At 41.9% G+C, this 16993-nt stretch overlaps 1 protein-coding gene across 3 annotated transcripts in view; it reads left to right on the plus strand.

Moving 5' to 3' along the window:
- Positions 1 to 16993, plus strand: part of PLEKHG4B (pleckstrin homology and RhoGEF domain containing G4B) — a 200406-nt gene that overhangs the window by 97049 nt on the left and 86364 nt on the right. For all 3 annotated transcript variants that reach the window (XM_073332598.1, XM_073332600.1, XM_073332599.1), the window contains one exon: positions 2505 to 2702. In XM_073332598.1, the coding sequence (XP_073188699.1) occupies positions 2505 to 2702 (198 nt within the window). The remainder of the gene's footprint in view (positions 1 to 2504; positions 2703 to 16993) is intronic.

Below are 16993 nucleotides of genomic sequence, written 5' to 3' on the forward strand. Positions count from 1 at the left end.
GGCCAACCATAGCTGTGGTACTTGCATTGCATTGTGTGTAAGGGCACAGCAGGGCTAGCAGCTCCATGTGCATCTTCTAAGGGCTGACACAACAGCTGTCTGAGACACTGTGCCTACCGGAGTGCCCCTTGAGGTGGTACACCAGATAAGAAATGTGCAGAGGATTTAAGTGGAAGGGTTAACAAATTGGAGCTCTTTCCACAAAAACGATCAGCAGTGAAATATTTAACCACGTTGACATATAAACCATTACAATCAGATTTCCAAGTCAACCATCCATCAAGATGAACTAACGTAGTTCATGGCTCACTGAGCTATTGCTTCAGACTGTCTGCAAACTCAAAAAACACTGTGTCAGTTTACACTGTTGCTTTCACAACCAAATCAGTTAGAAATGTAATTTTATTTTTGGCAGTTTTGATTCTGAAGCACAATTCTGTAGTCAGGGCAGGATACTGAGGCAAATAATGCAGCTGAAGAATCACGGAATGCATGAGGCTGTGGTTACAAATGTATTATCAGGCCCCAAATTCTCAGCTGTAAAAATAAGCTCAGTGTCTTGAGCAGTATTAAACAAATGTAAATAAATTCAGGATCCCTTCAGCGTTCATGCATGTCCTTCATTTTCAGACCATTGTAGTCCAAGTTTATTTAAAGAGTTTATTTACAGTTTTTGAGATGATACAGAAATGTTTCAAACAGCACTCTTTCTCCAGGAAGAAAGAACAGTTGTTTCTCAAAGTCTCGTATCAAGAAATGTCTGGTCCAATCAGTTTCTAATGTTCAAAATTAATATATACCTTAAATAGAAAATAAAAATCTACACTATGCTGAGACTAAGCATGAGAAATGTCATGCCAAAAGCAGGTTTTTGGAGAAAGTACAGTCTAAATTTGGGCTTAGAATGGGAATTATCTTTCATTCTGGACTATGGAGTCACTTCTGAATCCGTAGGTCATATGTAACTATTTGTGTAGATATAGAGATATACATTTTATATGTGCATGCATGCATACTGTAGAATTGTTCATTCTAGCAGCAGTTCGTTTTATAGCAAAAAATCAGCCATATCATTTACACTAATTATTTATACAAAAATTCGGGAGTCATCTACATATTTCCCCTTAATGTCAAGATTTTTAATATCTGTGTACCAATTTTCTGGATTCTGTGGGATATATTGTCCAGAGTTCTCCTTAGCAAAACTTTTTTTGCTCAGGACAAAATCCTGTTATCAGAACAATATTGCCGAGTGGGGAAAAGTGCACCAAGTCAAGCAGAATAGGGTTCACATCTGTCTGTGTACAAAGGAGCTGGCTTATCAGGATCCCGGTAGGGTCAAAGGTGCTCAGTTTGTATTGAGCAGAAATTTGGCAATGTTAGCTGAAGCTAGGCAAAGGGGCAACATTAGGGGAATAAACTGGTGGAATCGTGGTGAGACAAAGGATAAAAATACCATTTAAACAAGTGCCCTTGTGTGTAGGATAGGGGAAGAGCCTCGCACTGCCAGGCATGCTCAGCAGCCCGTATGGAGTCCCACAGTCTGGACAGGCTGTGTACTTATGGCGCACTAAAGCAAGGCCCTCCTCAGCAGCAGCAGTCAGTGCCTGTGTCACAGCTAGTCAGCCGTACCCGCAAAGGCTGTGAGAGACTCCACAACCCAGGGCAGGACCTAGGGAGGAAATGCTTCTTCCCTATTACTCCATCACGGGGGTGAAGTCTCCTTGCTAGTCTGATAACAGAAGAAAGAGTGGGGTTGAATGGCCTCATCTGTAGACCTGGCTGCCAGCTCTAAAAGAGGGTAATTGTCCTCCCCTGACTGTATTTTCATTGTTGGTGCCCCCTTTTGAAATTGAATTTTTGTTTTAATCCAGGCTTGATTATTTCCACCAGAAATAATAAGCAAGGTATTTCCTCAGGAAATTCTGTAACTAAAAAAGGACATTCTTGTATATGTACTGAGATTCTTAAAGGAAAGCATTCTTTCACTCCATGCAGGCACTCCTCACAGAACGACTAGAGAGTTGCTGTCACAGTGTTTATATTATGTTGTTATAAACATAAGGTGATATTTCAACTTTGTTCATAAATGTTAGAGCGATATAGATATATATCATGGCGTGTGTGTGTGAATATATATCACTTAGAGTATGTCTCGTTGGAAAGATTAAGAAATACACTTTGACTGAAGCTTAGTGTGCCAGCATTTCATATTTTGGATAAATGACTGAACTTGTGTGAAGATGTTTCATCTAAATCTGATTCTAAGAAATGTTGAGCTTCATTGAAATTTAAACAGAGTTGAACGGGGTTTAGATTACAGAAGTTGGGACTATAATTTTAAAAATGGCTAAAACACTTACTGTACAAATTGGGCAAAACAGAAGAACAGCCACCCACCAGTGTACATGCCATGAAATCAATTGATTGACATTTTAAAGTGTTTTATTTACAGTTAGATGTTTGATTCTCACAAGGCACTGTCATGTTGCTTTTTATTTCAGGACTCGGAGTCCCTTGACACATACATCCAGAACACTCTCTCTGCATTATACCCACCTTTTGAGGCCACAGCTGCCACTGTCCTGTGGCAGCTTTTCAGCATAGTTGAAAAGCTATATCGAGGAGATGGCCTCAGGTGCCTAATTGATTTCCTTGTCCCTGCCAAGAGAGCCTTACAGTGCATTCAGCAAGAAACCTGTGTAAGTATAGCTTACTCTGGCAAAACAGAGACCTCTTTTGTTCCTGACTTGGGAAAAGAGATAAGATGGAATTTAATCTCTGATCTAGAGAGCTCTTTTACTCTAGCAAATAAAATTTTGGATAACGAGGGAACAGTGCAAATTCTAAAGGTACCAAGGAGAAGAGCGACAGAGAATTATTTACCAACCTTTTTAAAACTGTGTCCGGAAAAGGAGTTAACTTGCAAAACCCGAACAGGAAATTAGCTGCAATCTACAGAAGTTGTTGATAGCAAAATTTGGGAAGGAAAACATGGTCTTTTTAACTGATAATTATTTTAAATATCCCAGTGCAGGCACTGAAATGATAGAGGACCAAGGTAAAATATTTGCAATAACAAAAAAAGCGTAAGTCTGGAAGGTATTTTTAAAGACAGCAGATATTGTAGCAAAGAAATTATTGTGGTTATTTTCTTTTCCAAGCTGTCTAAAATCCTGTCCAGTGATGTGTCTGGAGTATGGAGCTGGCTAGGGCTGTACAGTCCACTTGGGGTTCATGGCCGCAGAGGTTTGTCCTGATGGGTGACATCCTCAGTGTTGGGGGGAGGATTTTTCCAGCAATTGATTGATTGACAGACAATTGGAGGGAACCTTGGAGGACTTACACTCCTCTGTCTCAGCACTCCTGGCTGGCATCTCCGATATGATATAGCTGACAGGAAGTAGAGAAGTCAAGACCCAGAAGAACTACCATTGCATGCAAATGGCAGATACAAGCACCCTGTCAGCTCCTCCACACTCCAAATAAGACATCTCCCCATTTAAGTTTTGTAACTACAGGGACTCTCTTCTGACCACCTTCTCTCCCTGCAGCAGTTCCTCAGAGCTGACTGCAACCCTAGTGAACACTGTGGGTCCGTGATGCAGGAGAGAAGGGCATCAATCGATGGACAGAGCAGAGGGCTCCTTTGCATGAACATACCACATCCACAGTTTGGTTCCACATCATGCTGCATAGATGCAGCTCTCATCTGCCCCTATTCTGTATTCAGTCTCGCCATCCTCAGGGGTGGAATTATTTATCATTCACATACTGTCTCTTTTGGTGCCTAGCAGCAAGGAACTTCTCTTTATTATGGTGGTCCCAACCTGAAATATAATGATACTGTGTCTGGATTAGCTTTTTTTTGAGACATGCAATAGAAATATTCAAAGACAGAATTTTAGGAATCTATTTCTCTAAAATGGGAATCAACTCCCCTTTTTCCTTTCCATTCTTCAGTACTAGTAATATAAACATAGGTGAAATATGACTTTCATTTTCCCCAAATTGTTATATACTGTTGGAGATTTTCAGAAAATGCTAATTGTTGTCTCTTCTCTGGGTTGTCTTTTCCACCTGAGTAGTTTCATTTAGATTTCTGATGTGTTTACACTTGGTAAAAGAGTATCAAATACTTAATCCTCCCTCAGAACTTGAGGATAGACTAGATGATCTTTTGAGGTCCCTTCCAGCCCTACATTTCTATAACGTCTGTGAAATTTGCCGTCCAACTAATCTATTGCCTGTCTGGTTTCATTTTTCTCCCCCTAGCTTGGCATGTTCGGTGAGCTTCCTTTCGACTCTTTGGTGCATGATGCTCTTGAATCATTCTCCCCAACCTGTTAAAATAATAATGCTGCTTGGTTCAGGTTTTCGGCATTATCAGCAGGCTGCCTCTGGCTTTCCATTCCTTTAGCTTTAAATTTTAAAAAAAGTTGTTGGTTTTTTTACCATCATTAGGTTTTTCCAGAGTGAACTACTGTTGTCTTTCTGCAGACCTCCACTGCCACAACTTTTCCTGCTTGCTGCTAAGTGCCATGCTCAGCTCTTGAGATCCAGAGATAGCATTCAAATTAGCAGTGATGCTTGTTGGTGAGCAGGCAGGAAAGAAAAACGAGCTGGATATACTTTCCCAGTATTTTTGTACCTAAAAAAGGATTGGGGTTCTGTCTGAGGGGTGGGCTGTGTAACAAGATAGCAGGTTTCTCTCTTGACCCACTACTATTAGCAGATGTTAGAAACCTGCATAGAACTCCTGAAGTTAGTAAGTGTGGCTCATTAACTCCTCCCAGGGTACACAGAGAGGCTGGAGTATCTCTCAGGGCAGAGGTGATAAGAAGCTAAGACAGAAGAGATCCTGGAAAGGAAACTACTGGAACAGCCATACTCGGACAGGAAACGTGGGCTTACACGGAGATTTAGGTTGTTTGTTATAAGTAGGGCTCTGTGTCTGTCATGGAGGTTGTAGAAGTCACGGATTCCATGGGGTTCTTCCCCTGCAGCGGACCCCCCAACTCCCCACCAAGATTCAATCATGAGTATTTTTAGTATCAATCATGGATAGGTCACGGGCCATGATTTTTTTTGTTTTTTGCCTGTGACCTGTCCATGACTTTTACTAAAAATACTCATGTTTAAATTGTAGCCTTAATTATAAGCCAACCCCCCAAAAGAGGGGTGAGTCTGGACACTAGGTCAAAGTCAGTGTGTACTTTTGAGGACGGAGGTGAGAATTAGATCACTGACAGACTGTTCTTTCCATCCTTAATATGTCTTGCCTTAAGTCATGCTGTATTACAGCTGCATCTGTTGTCTTCTCCTGTGTTCAACTGAGGAAGGAATTGAATCACCATCCTGCTTTATCGTTCCTTAGCGAGTTATTGGAAGTGCTCCAAAGTAGATATGACTTACGTAATGGATAGTTTATGTACTTGGTTTTCTTTGTTGTGTTTTTATTGTAGCACATTTTGTTTTGATGTAGGGTTTTTTGAAGACACTGAGTTGTATATGTATTTGTCCATTAGGTGGGGAAATTATTCTTAGATCATTCTTTTAAATATATTTTTTAGCACCTAGCAATATGTCTTTTTTATGTTTGTATTTTGTCATGTGGCTTTGCTACAGGTAACAGCTTTCATTTAACAAATTTCTTAAGAGTCTTACAACAGAAGTATTCCCAAACAAAAAACTTTAATGTGAAGTGAAGATTGCAGTCAGGTATCAGAGTTCTGAACATGTACTACCTCTATGTTTCTGTTTCTCGCTCACTCACTCAGAGACCCAGGAAATTCAAAGTTAAGGTTGCACTTATAAGAAACCCAAATATTTGAAATTATGGAAATTCCCAATTAAGATAGCCAAACTACTTTTTAACTCAGCACTTGTAGAGATGCCAGGCTACCATTTTCCCTCCTTTGCAGATGAAGTATCAGAAGTAGATGACAAAAAATGTGGGTTTTATAACTATCAGAGGGGTAGCCATGTTAGTCTGTATCCACAAAAACAACGAGGAGTCTGGTGGCATCTTAAAGACTAACAGATTTATTTGGGCATAAGATTTCGTGCATAAAAAACCCACTTCTTCAGGTGCAGATTATAGATACAGGCATAAACGTATATAGGCACATGAAGAGAAGGGAGTTACCTTACAAGTGAAGAACCAATGATGAAGGCCAATTTAGTCAGGGTGGATGTGGTCCACTCCCAATAATTGTTGAGGAGGTGTCAATACCAAGAGAGGGAAAATTGCTTTTATAGTAAGCCAATCTCTCCCAGTCCCTATTCAGGCCCAAATTGATGGTGTTAAGTTTGCAAATTAATTGTAGCTCTGCAGTTTCTCTTTGGAGTCTGTTTTTGAAGTTTTTTTGTTGAAGAATGGCTACTTTTAAATCTGTTATTGAGTGTCCAGGGATATTGAAGTGTTCTCCTACTGGCTTTTGTATGTTACCATTCCTGATGTCTGATTTGTGTCCATTTATCCTTTTACATAGAGATTGTCTGGTTTGGCCAATGTACATGGCAGAGGGGCATTGCTGGCACATGATGGCATATATCACACTAGTAAATGTGCAGGTGAATGAGCCTCTGATGGTGTCGCTAGAGTAGATAGGGGGACAGAGAAGGCTGCCTGCATGCTGTGGCCCCACACTGCTCCCAGAAGTGGCTGGCTGCTGGCACGTCTCTGTGGCCCCTGGTGAGGGGGTGGGGAAAGGCAGCTCCATGCACTGCCCCCATCCCCAGCATCATCCCCATAGCTCCCAAGGGGTGCGCAGAGATGTGCTAGTAGCCAGCTGCTTCTGGGAGCGGCGTGGGGCTATGGCAGGCAGGCAAGCAGCCTGAGCCCTGCTGCGCCGCTGGCCAGGAGCCGCCTGTGGTATGCGCCTCCCCGTCAGAGCCTACGCCTCACAGCCCCTCCTTCACCCCAACCTCCTGCCCCTGATCAGAATCCCCTCCTGCCCCCAAACTCCCTCCCAGACCCCGCACGCCTTCCTGTACCCCAATCCCCTGCCCCAGCCCCCTCCTGCACCAAATTCCCTCTCAGGAAAAAGACTTGTATACAGGGGCCCCACAAAATCTAATCGCCGGGCTCAAAGGAGAGTTAATCTGGCCCTGGTTAAGGTAGGTACAAATAGTAGGGGAGGTGCTCTCATTGCACCAGCTGTGGAGGAAGAAGAGCTGTTGTTCTGTTTTCAGCAGAGGAGGGGCAATGTGCCCTATCAATCCCCTTTACTTTTTAATCCGTTGTCATGTGAAATCATAGGGCCAGATCTTAAAAGATGCTGAGTACCCTCTCGGATTCTATCATGGTTTGGCCCTTAATGAAGAGTGAGGAGTGGCTGCTTGTTTAATCATGAAATTGTAGAGTAATTTTTCCTGCAGACCATATACAAATATATCTAAGACGTTCTAGTTTTTGTGGTCAATGACAAGCTGAAACTGTAATGGGTAGATAAGGTAGTCTGGGTTTCTCAGGACAGCACTATATGGGCAGAATTAACGTAGTTTGGCTACCATGGAAACTGAACTCTGAGTTTTATGGGGGTCTGACGTGGTGTTCTGTTTATTTATGTTTGACTTGTTAATTCCGTACCCTGCAACCTTAGTGTCAAACCTGAGACATTTCCTTAGGTTTTGTTTTTTCCTAATATCCGCAGGAAAGGAGCCCTGTTTCTGCAAACCCTAGGAGGTCTGCAGAAGGAAAGGCCTGATCCAGTAGAGGTTGGCAGGAGTGAGGAGATTACCACCTTGGTCATTTGGCCACAGTATCATGCTAACTACAGTCTCCACCCACTCTCCTGTGGAGGAGAGTGCGGGGGTGGGAGTCAGCAGAAACAGAGCAGAAAAACTTCCCTCCCTCTCCTGTTGTTCCCCAAAGGGGACTGATGAATTCCTTACTGAGTACCCCTGCCACAGGCTACATGTAAGCATTCCTGAGGAAGGATGAATCACTTCACTGCTCCTCCTCCTGTCTCCTTCAACTTAATAGGCTCCATCAGGTCTTTGTGCACTGTCCTTCCCAACTCCTTATCAGCTAGCTTTATTAGGCTCTTTGAAGGCCTCCTGACTCCACACACTGTAAGCCTAAGGTTCATAGCCCCTAATGGCCTATGGTAAGGAGTGGTGGTGGGCCCAAAGAAGTACCAAAGGCTTGTGGGAGATGTGGTTGAGTATAGCCCTCAATGAGCCTAAGGCTCAGGGGAACTGAACTTCCAATGAGACCATGATTTGCTCGAGGGGTGTGTATATGAGGCCTAACAATCCTCCTAAGGCTTGACCATGGTCCTGCCTTCCTGCAGATCTCTGAAAAGGCAATGGAAGAGGGACCCCTTCCCATCCTTCTCCCTCTAAGCCCACTGTTCTCTCTTCCCATATACCCTCACCCCCAAACAGTTTCCTCTGGCCTGCAGAAGCAGAGTTCCCTTCCTACAGCTCTGAGAGCAGGGGGCTTTTGGAAGAGGGGTCCTAGGAGCCATGCTTCCATCAGGGGAGCTAGACTGACAGTGAGCCAACTTGAGAAAATTGTCTGTACATGCAGCCTCCCTCTCTTCTTCCCTGCTCCTTCCTTCTACTCACAAAGAAATCTGGTTCCATTTAAACTAGATACCAAAAAACAAGAAGAGTAAAACTTTGGGACAGATCCTCAGCTGGTGGAAATCATTCTAGTCGTCTTAAAGGGCATGTTCTGTAGGGAATTTCTGCCAAACATGGTAGATTTAAGGATTTACCTCCCCCACAGTCCTGCTTTATAGCAAAATTTGTGTGTGTGCACACATGTGCAGAGTTTGAGCCTTATAATTGCATCTCCATTCATCAAAGTGGGTAATATATATCTCCCACCTCCACAGCATACCTGAGAGATCAGAGGTGTAAGCCACCAATGGAAGGAAAGTTTATATTTGCTCTAATATTTGTTGCTTTCTTGGTTGCTTTTTACTTTTGCTTTCTGTGTCTTTGACACACTTTTTTCTCACACTTCTAAATGAAATCCCATATCATGTGTGTTGCCCCTCATTGGCTGGAATCTGAATCTCCCTTCCCCATCACACCACACAGTATCACATATTCCCTTCTGCCAGTTCTATCACTTAATGGCTTTTTTTCGGTGTCCTACTTTGTCCTGCTGATTTACCCTGTGCTGACACTGAAACAGTAGTTATGGAAAAGGTATTTTTGTCATGACCTCATTATAGCCAGAAGCCCAACTTTATCTCTAATCATGCTCAATCTAGACTATCAGTAGTCTCGGTGAGCCTGTTATATCTCTCATGATGTGTTTGACTTTGCTTTGCATTTTTTTTTTGAGTGATGTCTGGCTTTATTTCTTTCACCTAGTATTTCTGTATTTCAGGAGCTTCTTAGTGGTTTCTACTTGTTTTCCCATTCCAGTATTCCAAAAACAGATCATTTGTCAGCATAACAATGCTGGTTTAAATGTCTGCTCTCTCTCTTTATTCCCAAGCCCAAAGCATTGAAGTTTGAATTTACTTGAATTTAAGCCTTCCTTCTTCTGTAGACTTGACACTTTTTGAGCCTTTCTGACCACTCTCGTCTTTGCATAAAAATAATACGATTATGATTACAGTACCAACAAATCCAAAACCTTTGCTCTCTATTGCTTTCCTGTTTGCTGCACTTGGATCTTGGTACTGATGCATAGGTCTTACTGGAGCACCAGGGCTGAATTTCTTTGCACCTTATGTTCTTTTAAAGTCAAAGGGCAAATTTCCAGCTTCTCCTACATGAGTAGGTTTGCGGAAGAAGCAATAAGGCATTTTTAGTACACATTAACAGGGAAACAGGCATCAGGTACAAAATATAAACTGAGGGCCAGATCCTTGGTTGGTGTAAATTGTCACAGCTCCACTGGCTTCAATGGAGCTATGTCTCTTTATACTAGCTGAGGCTCTGGCCCCTAGTCTTTCCTTTAGCACGAAGTTGATGAGCCAGCTAGTATGCTTAGTAGCTCAGCAGAGTCCTATGTTGGAGGCCAATCAGGATGGAGATGTGGTAAGAGCCCCACCATCCTCTGTGTGCGTGCTAACCTATGGCAGCAGGTACTGGGAAGAGTTCATGATTCCCCTTTCAAGCTCTCTTCTCAAAGCATTCCCAGTTGCCTTGATCTCATGCAGTCAGAATGCCTCTGAGCACTTCTGTGATAACTCTGCACATCTTGATACCACCAGTTCAGAAAGGGGGTAATTAGCCCCATAGAATTCAAATATGAATTTTTAAAGTGTGATGATTAAATTTTGTGTTGCTTTTACTCCACTGTAGAGGAATGTGGAGACACAAAGATTGTTTAGATTGATAGGAGGGATGGGAGCATAAAAATAATACATTTGTTGAAAAGAGTGAATATCTGTTTGCTGTTTGGAAAACTCACTGTTCACAACTGACAGTCCAAAAACATTGGGCTGCAAGATGTTTCTCCCATCTGTCCCTTACTGGATAGCACTAGATCCTTACTAGGAGACACAATCAACTCTCCTCTATCTCTGTGTAGCTTACTCATGATCAGACAGAGCTAAAGAGATGCAGATCTCATATCTTGCTTTTTGCCTGGTCTGCTAGCCAGGCTCTCCACCTTCTGTGGACCATGCAGGGGGAAGGGACAGGAAATCACCAGAGCAAGGAAATGATGATGTCACTTTCCCACTGTACCAATCTGCAGCTTTCTTCCTTGGGCCTTAGGGTAGAGAAGAGTGAAGATTCCTATCCTATGGTCTGCTTCTTTTCTTTCTTTCCCTATATTTCACCCAAATGTTCCTACTTAAAGGCTTCAAACATTGCCAAGTACACTTTATCTGATCAGACAATATTGATATCTGGGATCTGAAACAAACCAAATTACTAGGATGATCCTCCCTCTCTCCCCTGCTCCCCAAATGCAAATATGAAACAAATCTTTGAGTCTTCACACATGCCACTACTCATTACAATTGATATTCCTTGATAATGGTCCCATATTAAGGTTTTTGGCTTCAGTATTTTTCTTATGTCCTTTTTTTTAATAAACATTTGGACCAGTTTTGCAAGGTGCTTCATATCTGGCAGATGCTGAGTGGACTCAGTTTCCATGCTCAGCACTGCCCAGGCCTGAGCTTTAATTAGTGTCACTATTGAAAATATTGTTTAAAATCAAATGCACGGTTTATTGGGAACTCAGTAATCAAACCACGGCTCACCAAATTTAAGAGACATAAACAAGTATAAGAAATATATTGTTGGAGTCTGCAGACAGTTGGGTGGTTTCATAGCTCAGATTTTCCATTTTTAATTATACCTCTTTGTAACTGATAATTATATTCTAGAGAGACTGGAAACTAAACATGTATGGTTATCCAGGTGCAAGGAACCCTTTCATTTTTATCCTTGTGCTGTCCATGCTGTCAGCTATTGCTTATGCAAGTAGCTCTGATTTCCATGAGGACAATGGGATTACTTTTGTGACTATGGGTTTTGCAGGTTCAAGCCTTAAATTAAGATAGCCACATCAGTGAGGTATTTATATTTGGAGTGAGTAAATGATAACATGAGCACTGCCAGAGACAAACCATCGAAGTGTTTGGATTCCGTATCTCATGGTTAAATGGAATTGATATAATGAAGAGGGACTTTGCCTGATAGACAATAGCTGAGGTGATTATTAAAACAATTAAGGATAATCAGTCATGTTAACTTACAACCTCTTTTGAATGCAAAAACACTAATTCAGAATTCGGAGTCTCTGCTTTTTGCTAGAACTATGCAAGTCACAACAGCCTCATTAAAGTTTTCAGGTCCCAATCCTGATTTCATTGAAGTTAGTATTTCAACTGACTTCAGTGGGAGGAGGATCAGGTTGTGGAGATGAGGGCGGTGTGAGAGGGAGGGAAATTTTTGCCCATATTTATACTTGTGAACTGGAAGTTTCTCAGGAATGCAACTATTCAGGAAATGATGTGAAGATTTACAGTCCTCAGGCTGTAATTTACAAGGCACTGAAGGATTTATAATCCAGCATTTGTCCAAAATATAGAATCTCAGCAGTACTCAGAATAAGGGGTTTAATGACTATTTCGTTGTAGTCACACAATGGACAGTTTTCTTGCCATAGCATATGCTATGTACTGCATGCAGTTATTCATTGCCTTAATGACAGAGGTTTCAACCCACAAATTCTCACCCTTCTCACCCTTGTTTCCTTTTTTGCTGATAACTTCCAGTTACCTGGCTGGGAAGCTGAACCTACCATTGCTTCCACTGGCAGTTTAAAAACAACATAATCTCCATAGCCTAAATAGATGCAAGAAAAATGAACTTTTCTGAATATCATGAAATCAACAAAACAAATTAGAGACAGGAGAATCTAGAGTCATTTAAAGCCAGTCTGGACAAAGCACTGTAGAAGATACTGTAGATAACAGACCTGGATTAGCCCCTCCCTGGACAGTGAGTTAAATAACCCAATAGGTGTTTTCCATCTCAAAGTTTGGTAGTCTAGAGCTTTTCCTCTGGTGCCACAAAGAGAGGGAATGCCACAAGGGGCTTTGGAAGGGTGAAGGTACAGCTCCAGGGAAACCACCATCCTGTGAAAGTGCTCCTGCTGGATATAGGAAGATGTGGAGAGGAAGACCAGCCACTCCACACAACATCACTTTGAGCTAACCCAAACCAAAACCTGATGGTAACAATACTAACTCCCTCTGGATCCTCTCTGCAGCTGCTGTGGAGTGCCTTTTGTGTATAGACCTCTGTCTCTAGGCTAGAGCGTCTCTTTCCATGAATACTAGGCTGTGCTCCCTACCTGCTCTGCACTCCTCAGAACCCTCTTACCTGAGGCATTAATCACTAGGAAATTCCACAAAGACAATCTGGTGGAGTTGCCTGGCTCCTCCGCCCTGCTTCTGCCTGTGCCACTGTGGGACAGAGTGATCTATGAACCTATCAATTAGCCCTTCTATATCTTCATGGGTTCTCGAATTCAGTGCCTCTGTGGAATTTTTAAACACATTGTTGCATAGGGGGGAGGACAGGGAGGGAGAGAGAATACAGAAAAACATTACTTTTCAAATGATGGTTTACAGCACTACTGATTTGTTCGTACACAAGACAAATGTGCCCATACGTGCAACTCCAGTAACTGATCTCTGTGTGGCAGGAGATGTCAGATTGTTGCTGAATTAACCAGAACACAGTATGAAGGAATTGGGGTGAAAAGTAAAGCGTTTTAGTCCAGAGACATTTGCTTTACTGTTTGTTTAAAATTTAAATAGATGCAGCTGTATAGTAATCAGCGTTTAACTTACTTATTAGTAGCTGAAAATTGCCAAACCTAAATAAATTCAAACTTAATCATTTCTATTGGCAAGACAAAATATATGCAAGTATTTCCAAAGTGTAACACTCAGGTAATTGTCAAAGGGAGGTACAGTCTATGCAGAAAGGCACCAAACAGGATCAAATGCTTAAACAGTGGATTGTAAAAGCAAATTATAAGTGTCTTATGGGAGAACAAGTGATCAAGCAAAATAAGAGCTAGGTTTTCAGTGTGGTCTCTGGGAAATAAGACATTTCTACTAGAACTGTGCACTTTTAACTCCCAAAACTCGTGCCAACTTAGTTTTTGGTTTTGCTTCATGTGGCTCTCCGGCTGTTCTGCTTCACTTTTAAGTTTTAGGTTCAAACAAAAGCAAAAACTAGCTGATGCCCTGACAAGTTTTTCCTGGTGTCCAAATGAAACCAGGCAAAACCACTGGATTTTTAATGGCTTCCACCCAAAACCATAGATCTGTTGAGGTTCACTCCAAACTCTGCCCAAGTTTGGTCAAAAGGTTCATCAGCCTCAGTGACCCCTTTAGCGCACCTGACACAAATTCTGAGTTTGTAACAAAACCTGCATTTGTCAAAGTTGTACTGAAGTAATTATGTGGCCTAGTGGATAGAGCAAGGGACTTGAACTTAGGGGACCTAGGTTCTATTCCCAGCTGAAGTTACATGAACTTTCTGTGCCTCAAATTTCCTCATCTGTAAGATGGGGATAATGATACTATCCTCTTTTGTAAAGCATTTTGAGATCTACTGATTAAAAGCACAATGTGAGAGCTAGATAGTACTAAACTTTAATTGGTACCAGTACACTCGTTGAGGAACTGCCATATAATTGTAATGCCACTACAACTCGCCCTTGTGTGTATGATTTCAGACATTACTTATATTGTAGGTTGAGGCATTTTATGTCTGATTTAATGTTATCAAAGACTCTTAGGCTATGAACACTTCCATTGTATAATAGAAATCTCTTTCCTGGAGCAATAGACCGCCTTTGTGGTTGTCCAGTACCTTGGTAGATGAGCTTACTGATTAAGTCATTAGATTTGTGGTTACTGAGGCAGATAGCAGGCAGGCCCAGGGGATCTTTCTCTCTTTCAGGTCTGGACAGGTGCTTTGCATCTACAAACTATTCATTATTTTTTCTCTGAGCAAAATATTTTATTACTCTGTTGACAAAAATGCCACCACCTGTATTTTATTTAATTGTTTGCTTCATTGATTTATAGAGTGCTTATTAATGTAGCAACTAAATCATCCTGTTACTCAGAAGCATGCCTGGTCTTTATAACTATGCACAGGTTTTTAGATGCATCTGAATTTAATATTTAAAAACTAGTTAAAGTGATCATAAGGATTATTATTATAATTTAATTATTTTTATTGTGCCAGGAAAGCAAGCTATTCTTCATTTATCAACCAAATTCAGGCTTTAGGGACAAATTCTATGGTGACAAAAAATAAAAACATCTAAATTAGAATAACAAATAAAAGCAAAAATAAAATGGGGGTGGAAATGAGAGAAGAAAAAACAGACACCAAGGACAGCTCAGCGAGCGAGAGAGAAGTGGAGAGAGGAGGGAAGTGTATTGGGACATGGCCTAATGGTCGGGGTGAGTGTCCTTTGCCCAATCCTTCACAGATGTAGGACTCTGCTCCTATTGCTGAAGCCTTATTTGTGGGTTTGCCAATATAGTAAGACCATTGCATAGGTTGGGTGAGAAAGGGAAACCATTTCAGTGGTTAGCAGAGTGTGAAGTAGCATTTTCAGAGTTGAAAAAAAGCTCTGGTGACTGCGTCTGTCTTGGCCTATCTGTGTTTCAAAACCCCTTTTCATATTGGTCACAGATGCTAGCTCTTATGGTTTGGGGTCAGTATTGACATAGGAGCCCAAAGAACTTAAGGTGGTGGCTTATTACTGCAAAAGTCTTTTCCGGAGAGAAGTTATTGCACCACCCAAAAGGGACTCCTGGCAATGGCTACATCCATAGAACACTTTCACCAGTATTTTTATGGGAGGAAGTTTGTGGTCAGGACAGACCATGTTTTCCTGCAATAATTCTTTAGATTCAGGAATCCTGAGGGCAATTTGCCAGGTGGTTGGAAAAACTGCAGTGCTAGGATTTCAGTCTCACACAGGCCTGGACATGAGCATGGTAATGCTGATGCCTTGTCCAGATGGCTTTCCTGGGCAGTTAATTGCAAATGCTGCCCCAACCAGGATTGCAAGGAATTGGTTGCTCGGGGGAGTATGCTGAGGAGGAGATGGCTGTCTCCTCTCTTCCCATAATTTGCCAAAATGTTCCTGGTTCATCCACTGGAACAATGCGTCTGGGATGGTAGAAACAGAGTTCAGAGCAACTAAAGCTTCCCAGAGAGAGGATCCTGATATAAAAATAGTGTGTGACTGGAAAATCATTTGGCACCTAGAAAGGTGTCTCAGAATATGGTAGTGAAAACTTTGTGGTCACCGGGTGACAGTTTGTAGTTTTAAGATGAAATATGATATAGGACAGTGGTTCTCAAAGCCGGTCCGCCACTTATTCAGGGAAAGCCCCTGGGGGCTGGACTGGTTTGTTTTCCTGCCGCGTCCGCAGGTTCGGCCGATCGCGGCTCCCACTGGCCGCAGTTCACCGCTCCAGGCCAATGGGGGCTGCGGGAAGCGGCGCAGGCCAAGGGACGTGCTGGCTTTCCCTGAACAAGTGGCAGACTGGCTTTGAGAACCAGTGGTACAGGAGATGGGAAAAACCTGTGCCAAAGTATTACGGTCTCAGATTTAATCTGCTGCATGTTTTGTAGCTTATAGGAATGGTTCGCAACTTTTTTTTGTTGGCATCTCCAAGTGTGAGTGTCTGGGGAGTTGGTCAGTTCTGCATAGCCTCTGTTTTCTTTGTCAGCAGAAATTCCCCCTTTGCTGTTTGTGTGCCCAAGATAAATTACCTCTTTTTTGAAACAATTCATGTTTCCTTGGGTTCAGTTTCAGTTTGGCAGCATTAAGCTTATCACAGACCATTTGTAAATGTATCAATTATTGTTCAAAGGTTTTAGCATGCACCCAGCTATCATATAGATATAACAAACAGACTAAGAGTGGCACGCTGTGCAGTACACTTTTCAGTGTGGCTGGTGCATTGCACAAGCAAAAAGCATCACTTTAAATTACCCTGGGCCTTATCTGCTATGAAAGCAGTCTTTTCCCTGTCCTTTGGATCCACTTCCACTTGCCAATACCCATTTTTAAGATCCAGTGTGGGAAAACCAGATTGAACCTGCTACAGTATTCCAGATATCATCTGGTCATGGTATGGATAATAATTCTTTAAAGTGACCTCATTTAATTTTCTATTGACCACACATAATCTGATGCTTTTCCCTGTATGAAGGTCCTGTGGTTTCTTCTAACATATTAAACTAGCAAAGAAGTCCAAGAGATGTTTGCATTGTATTTGAAACATTTGCATCATTTTAATATTTGTCTTATATGTAATATATCATTTAAAAATGTTTTTTTACATAATGATTTGCTGTTAGAGTGAATGAGTGACATTCTGGTTCCCTGAAGTAAGGGCTTGTCTGCATGGTGCATTAGTCTGCCTTAGAAGAGTGTAACTTCTAGTGCACACTTGCGTGTTGTGCACTAACTGGCCCATGCGGACTCTGCTGGAGTGCACTAAACATT

Source organism: Lepidochelys kempii, chromosome 2 (assembly GCF_965140285.1).
Source record: "Lepidochelys kempii isolate rLepKem1 chromosome 2, rLepKem1.hap1, whole genome shotgun sequence".
Taxonomy (NCBI): Eukaryota; Metazoa; Chordata; order Testudines; family Cheloniidae; genus Lepidochelys; species Lepidochelys kempii.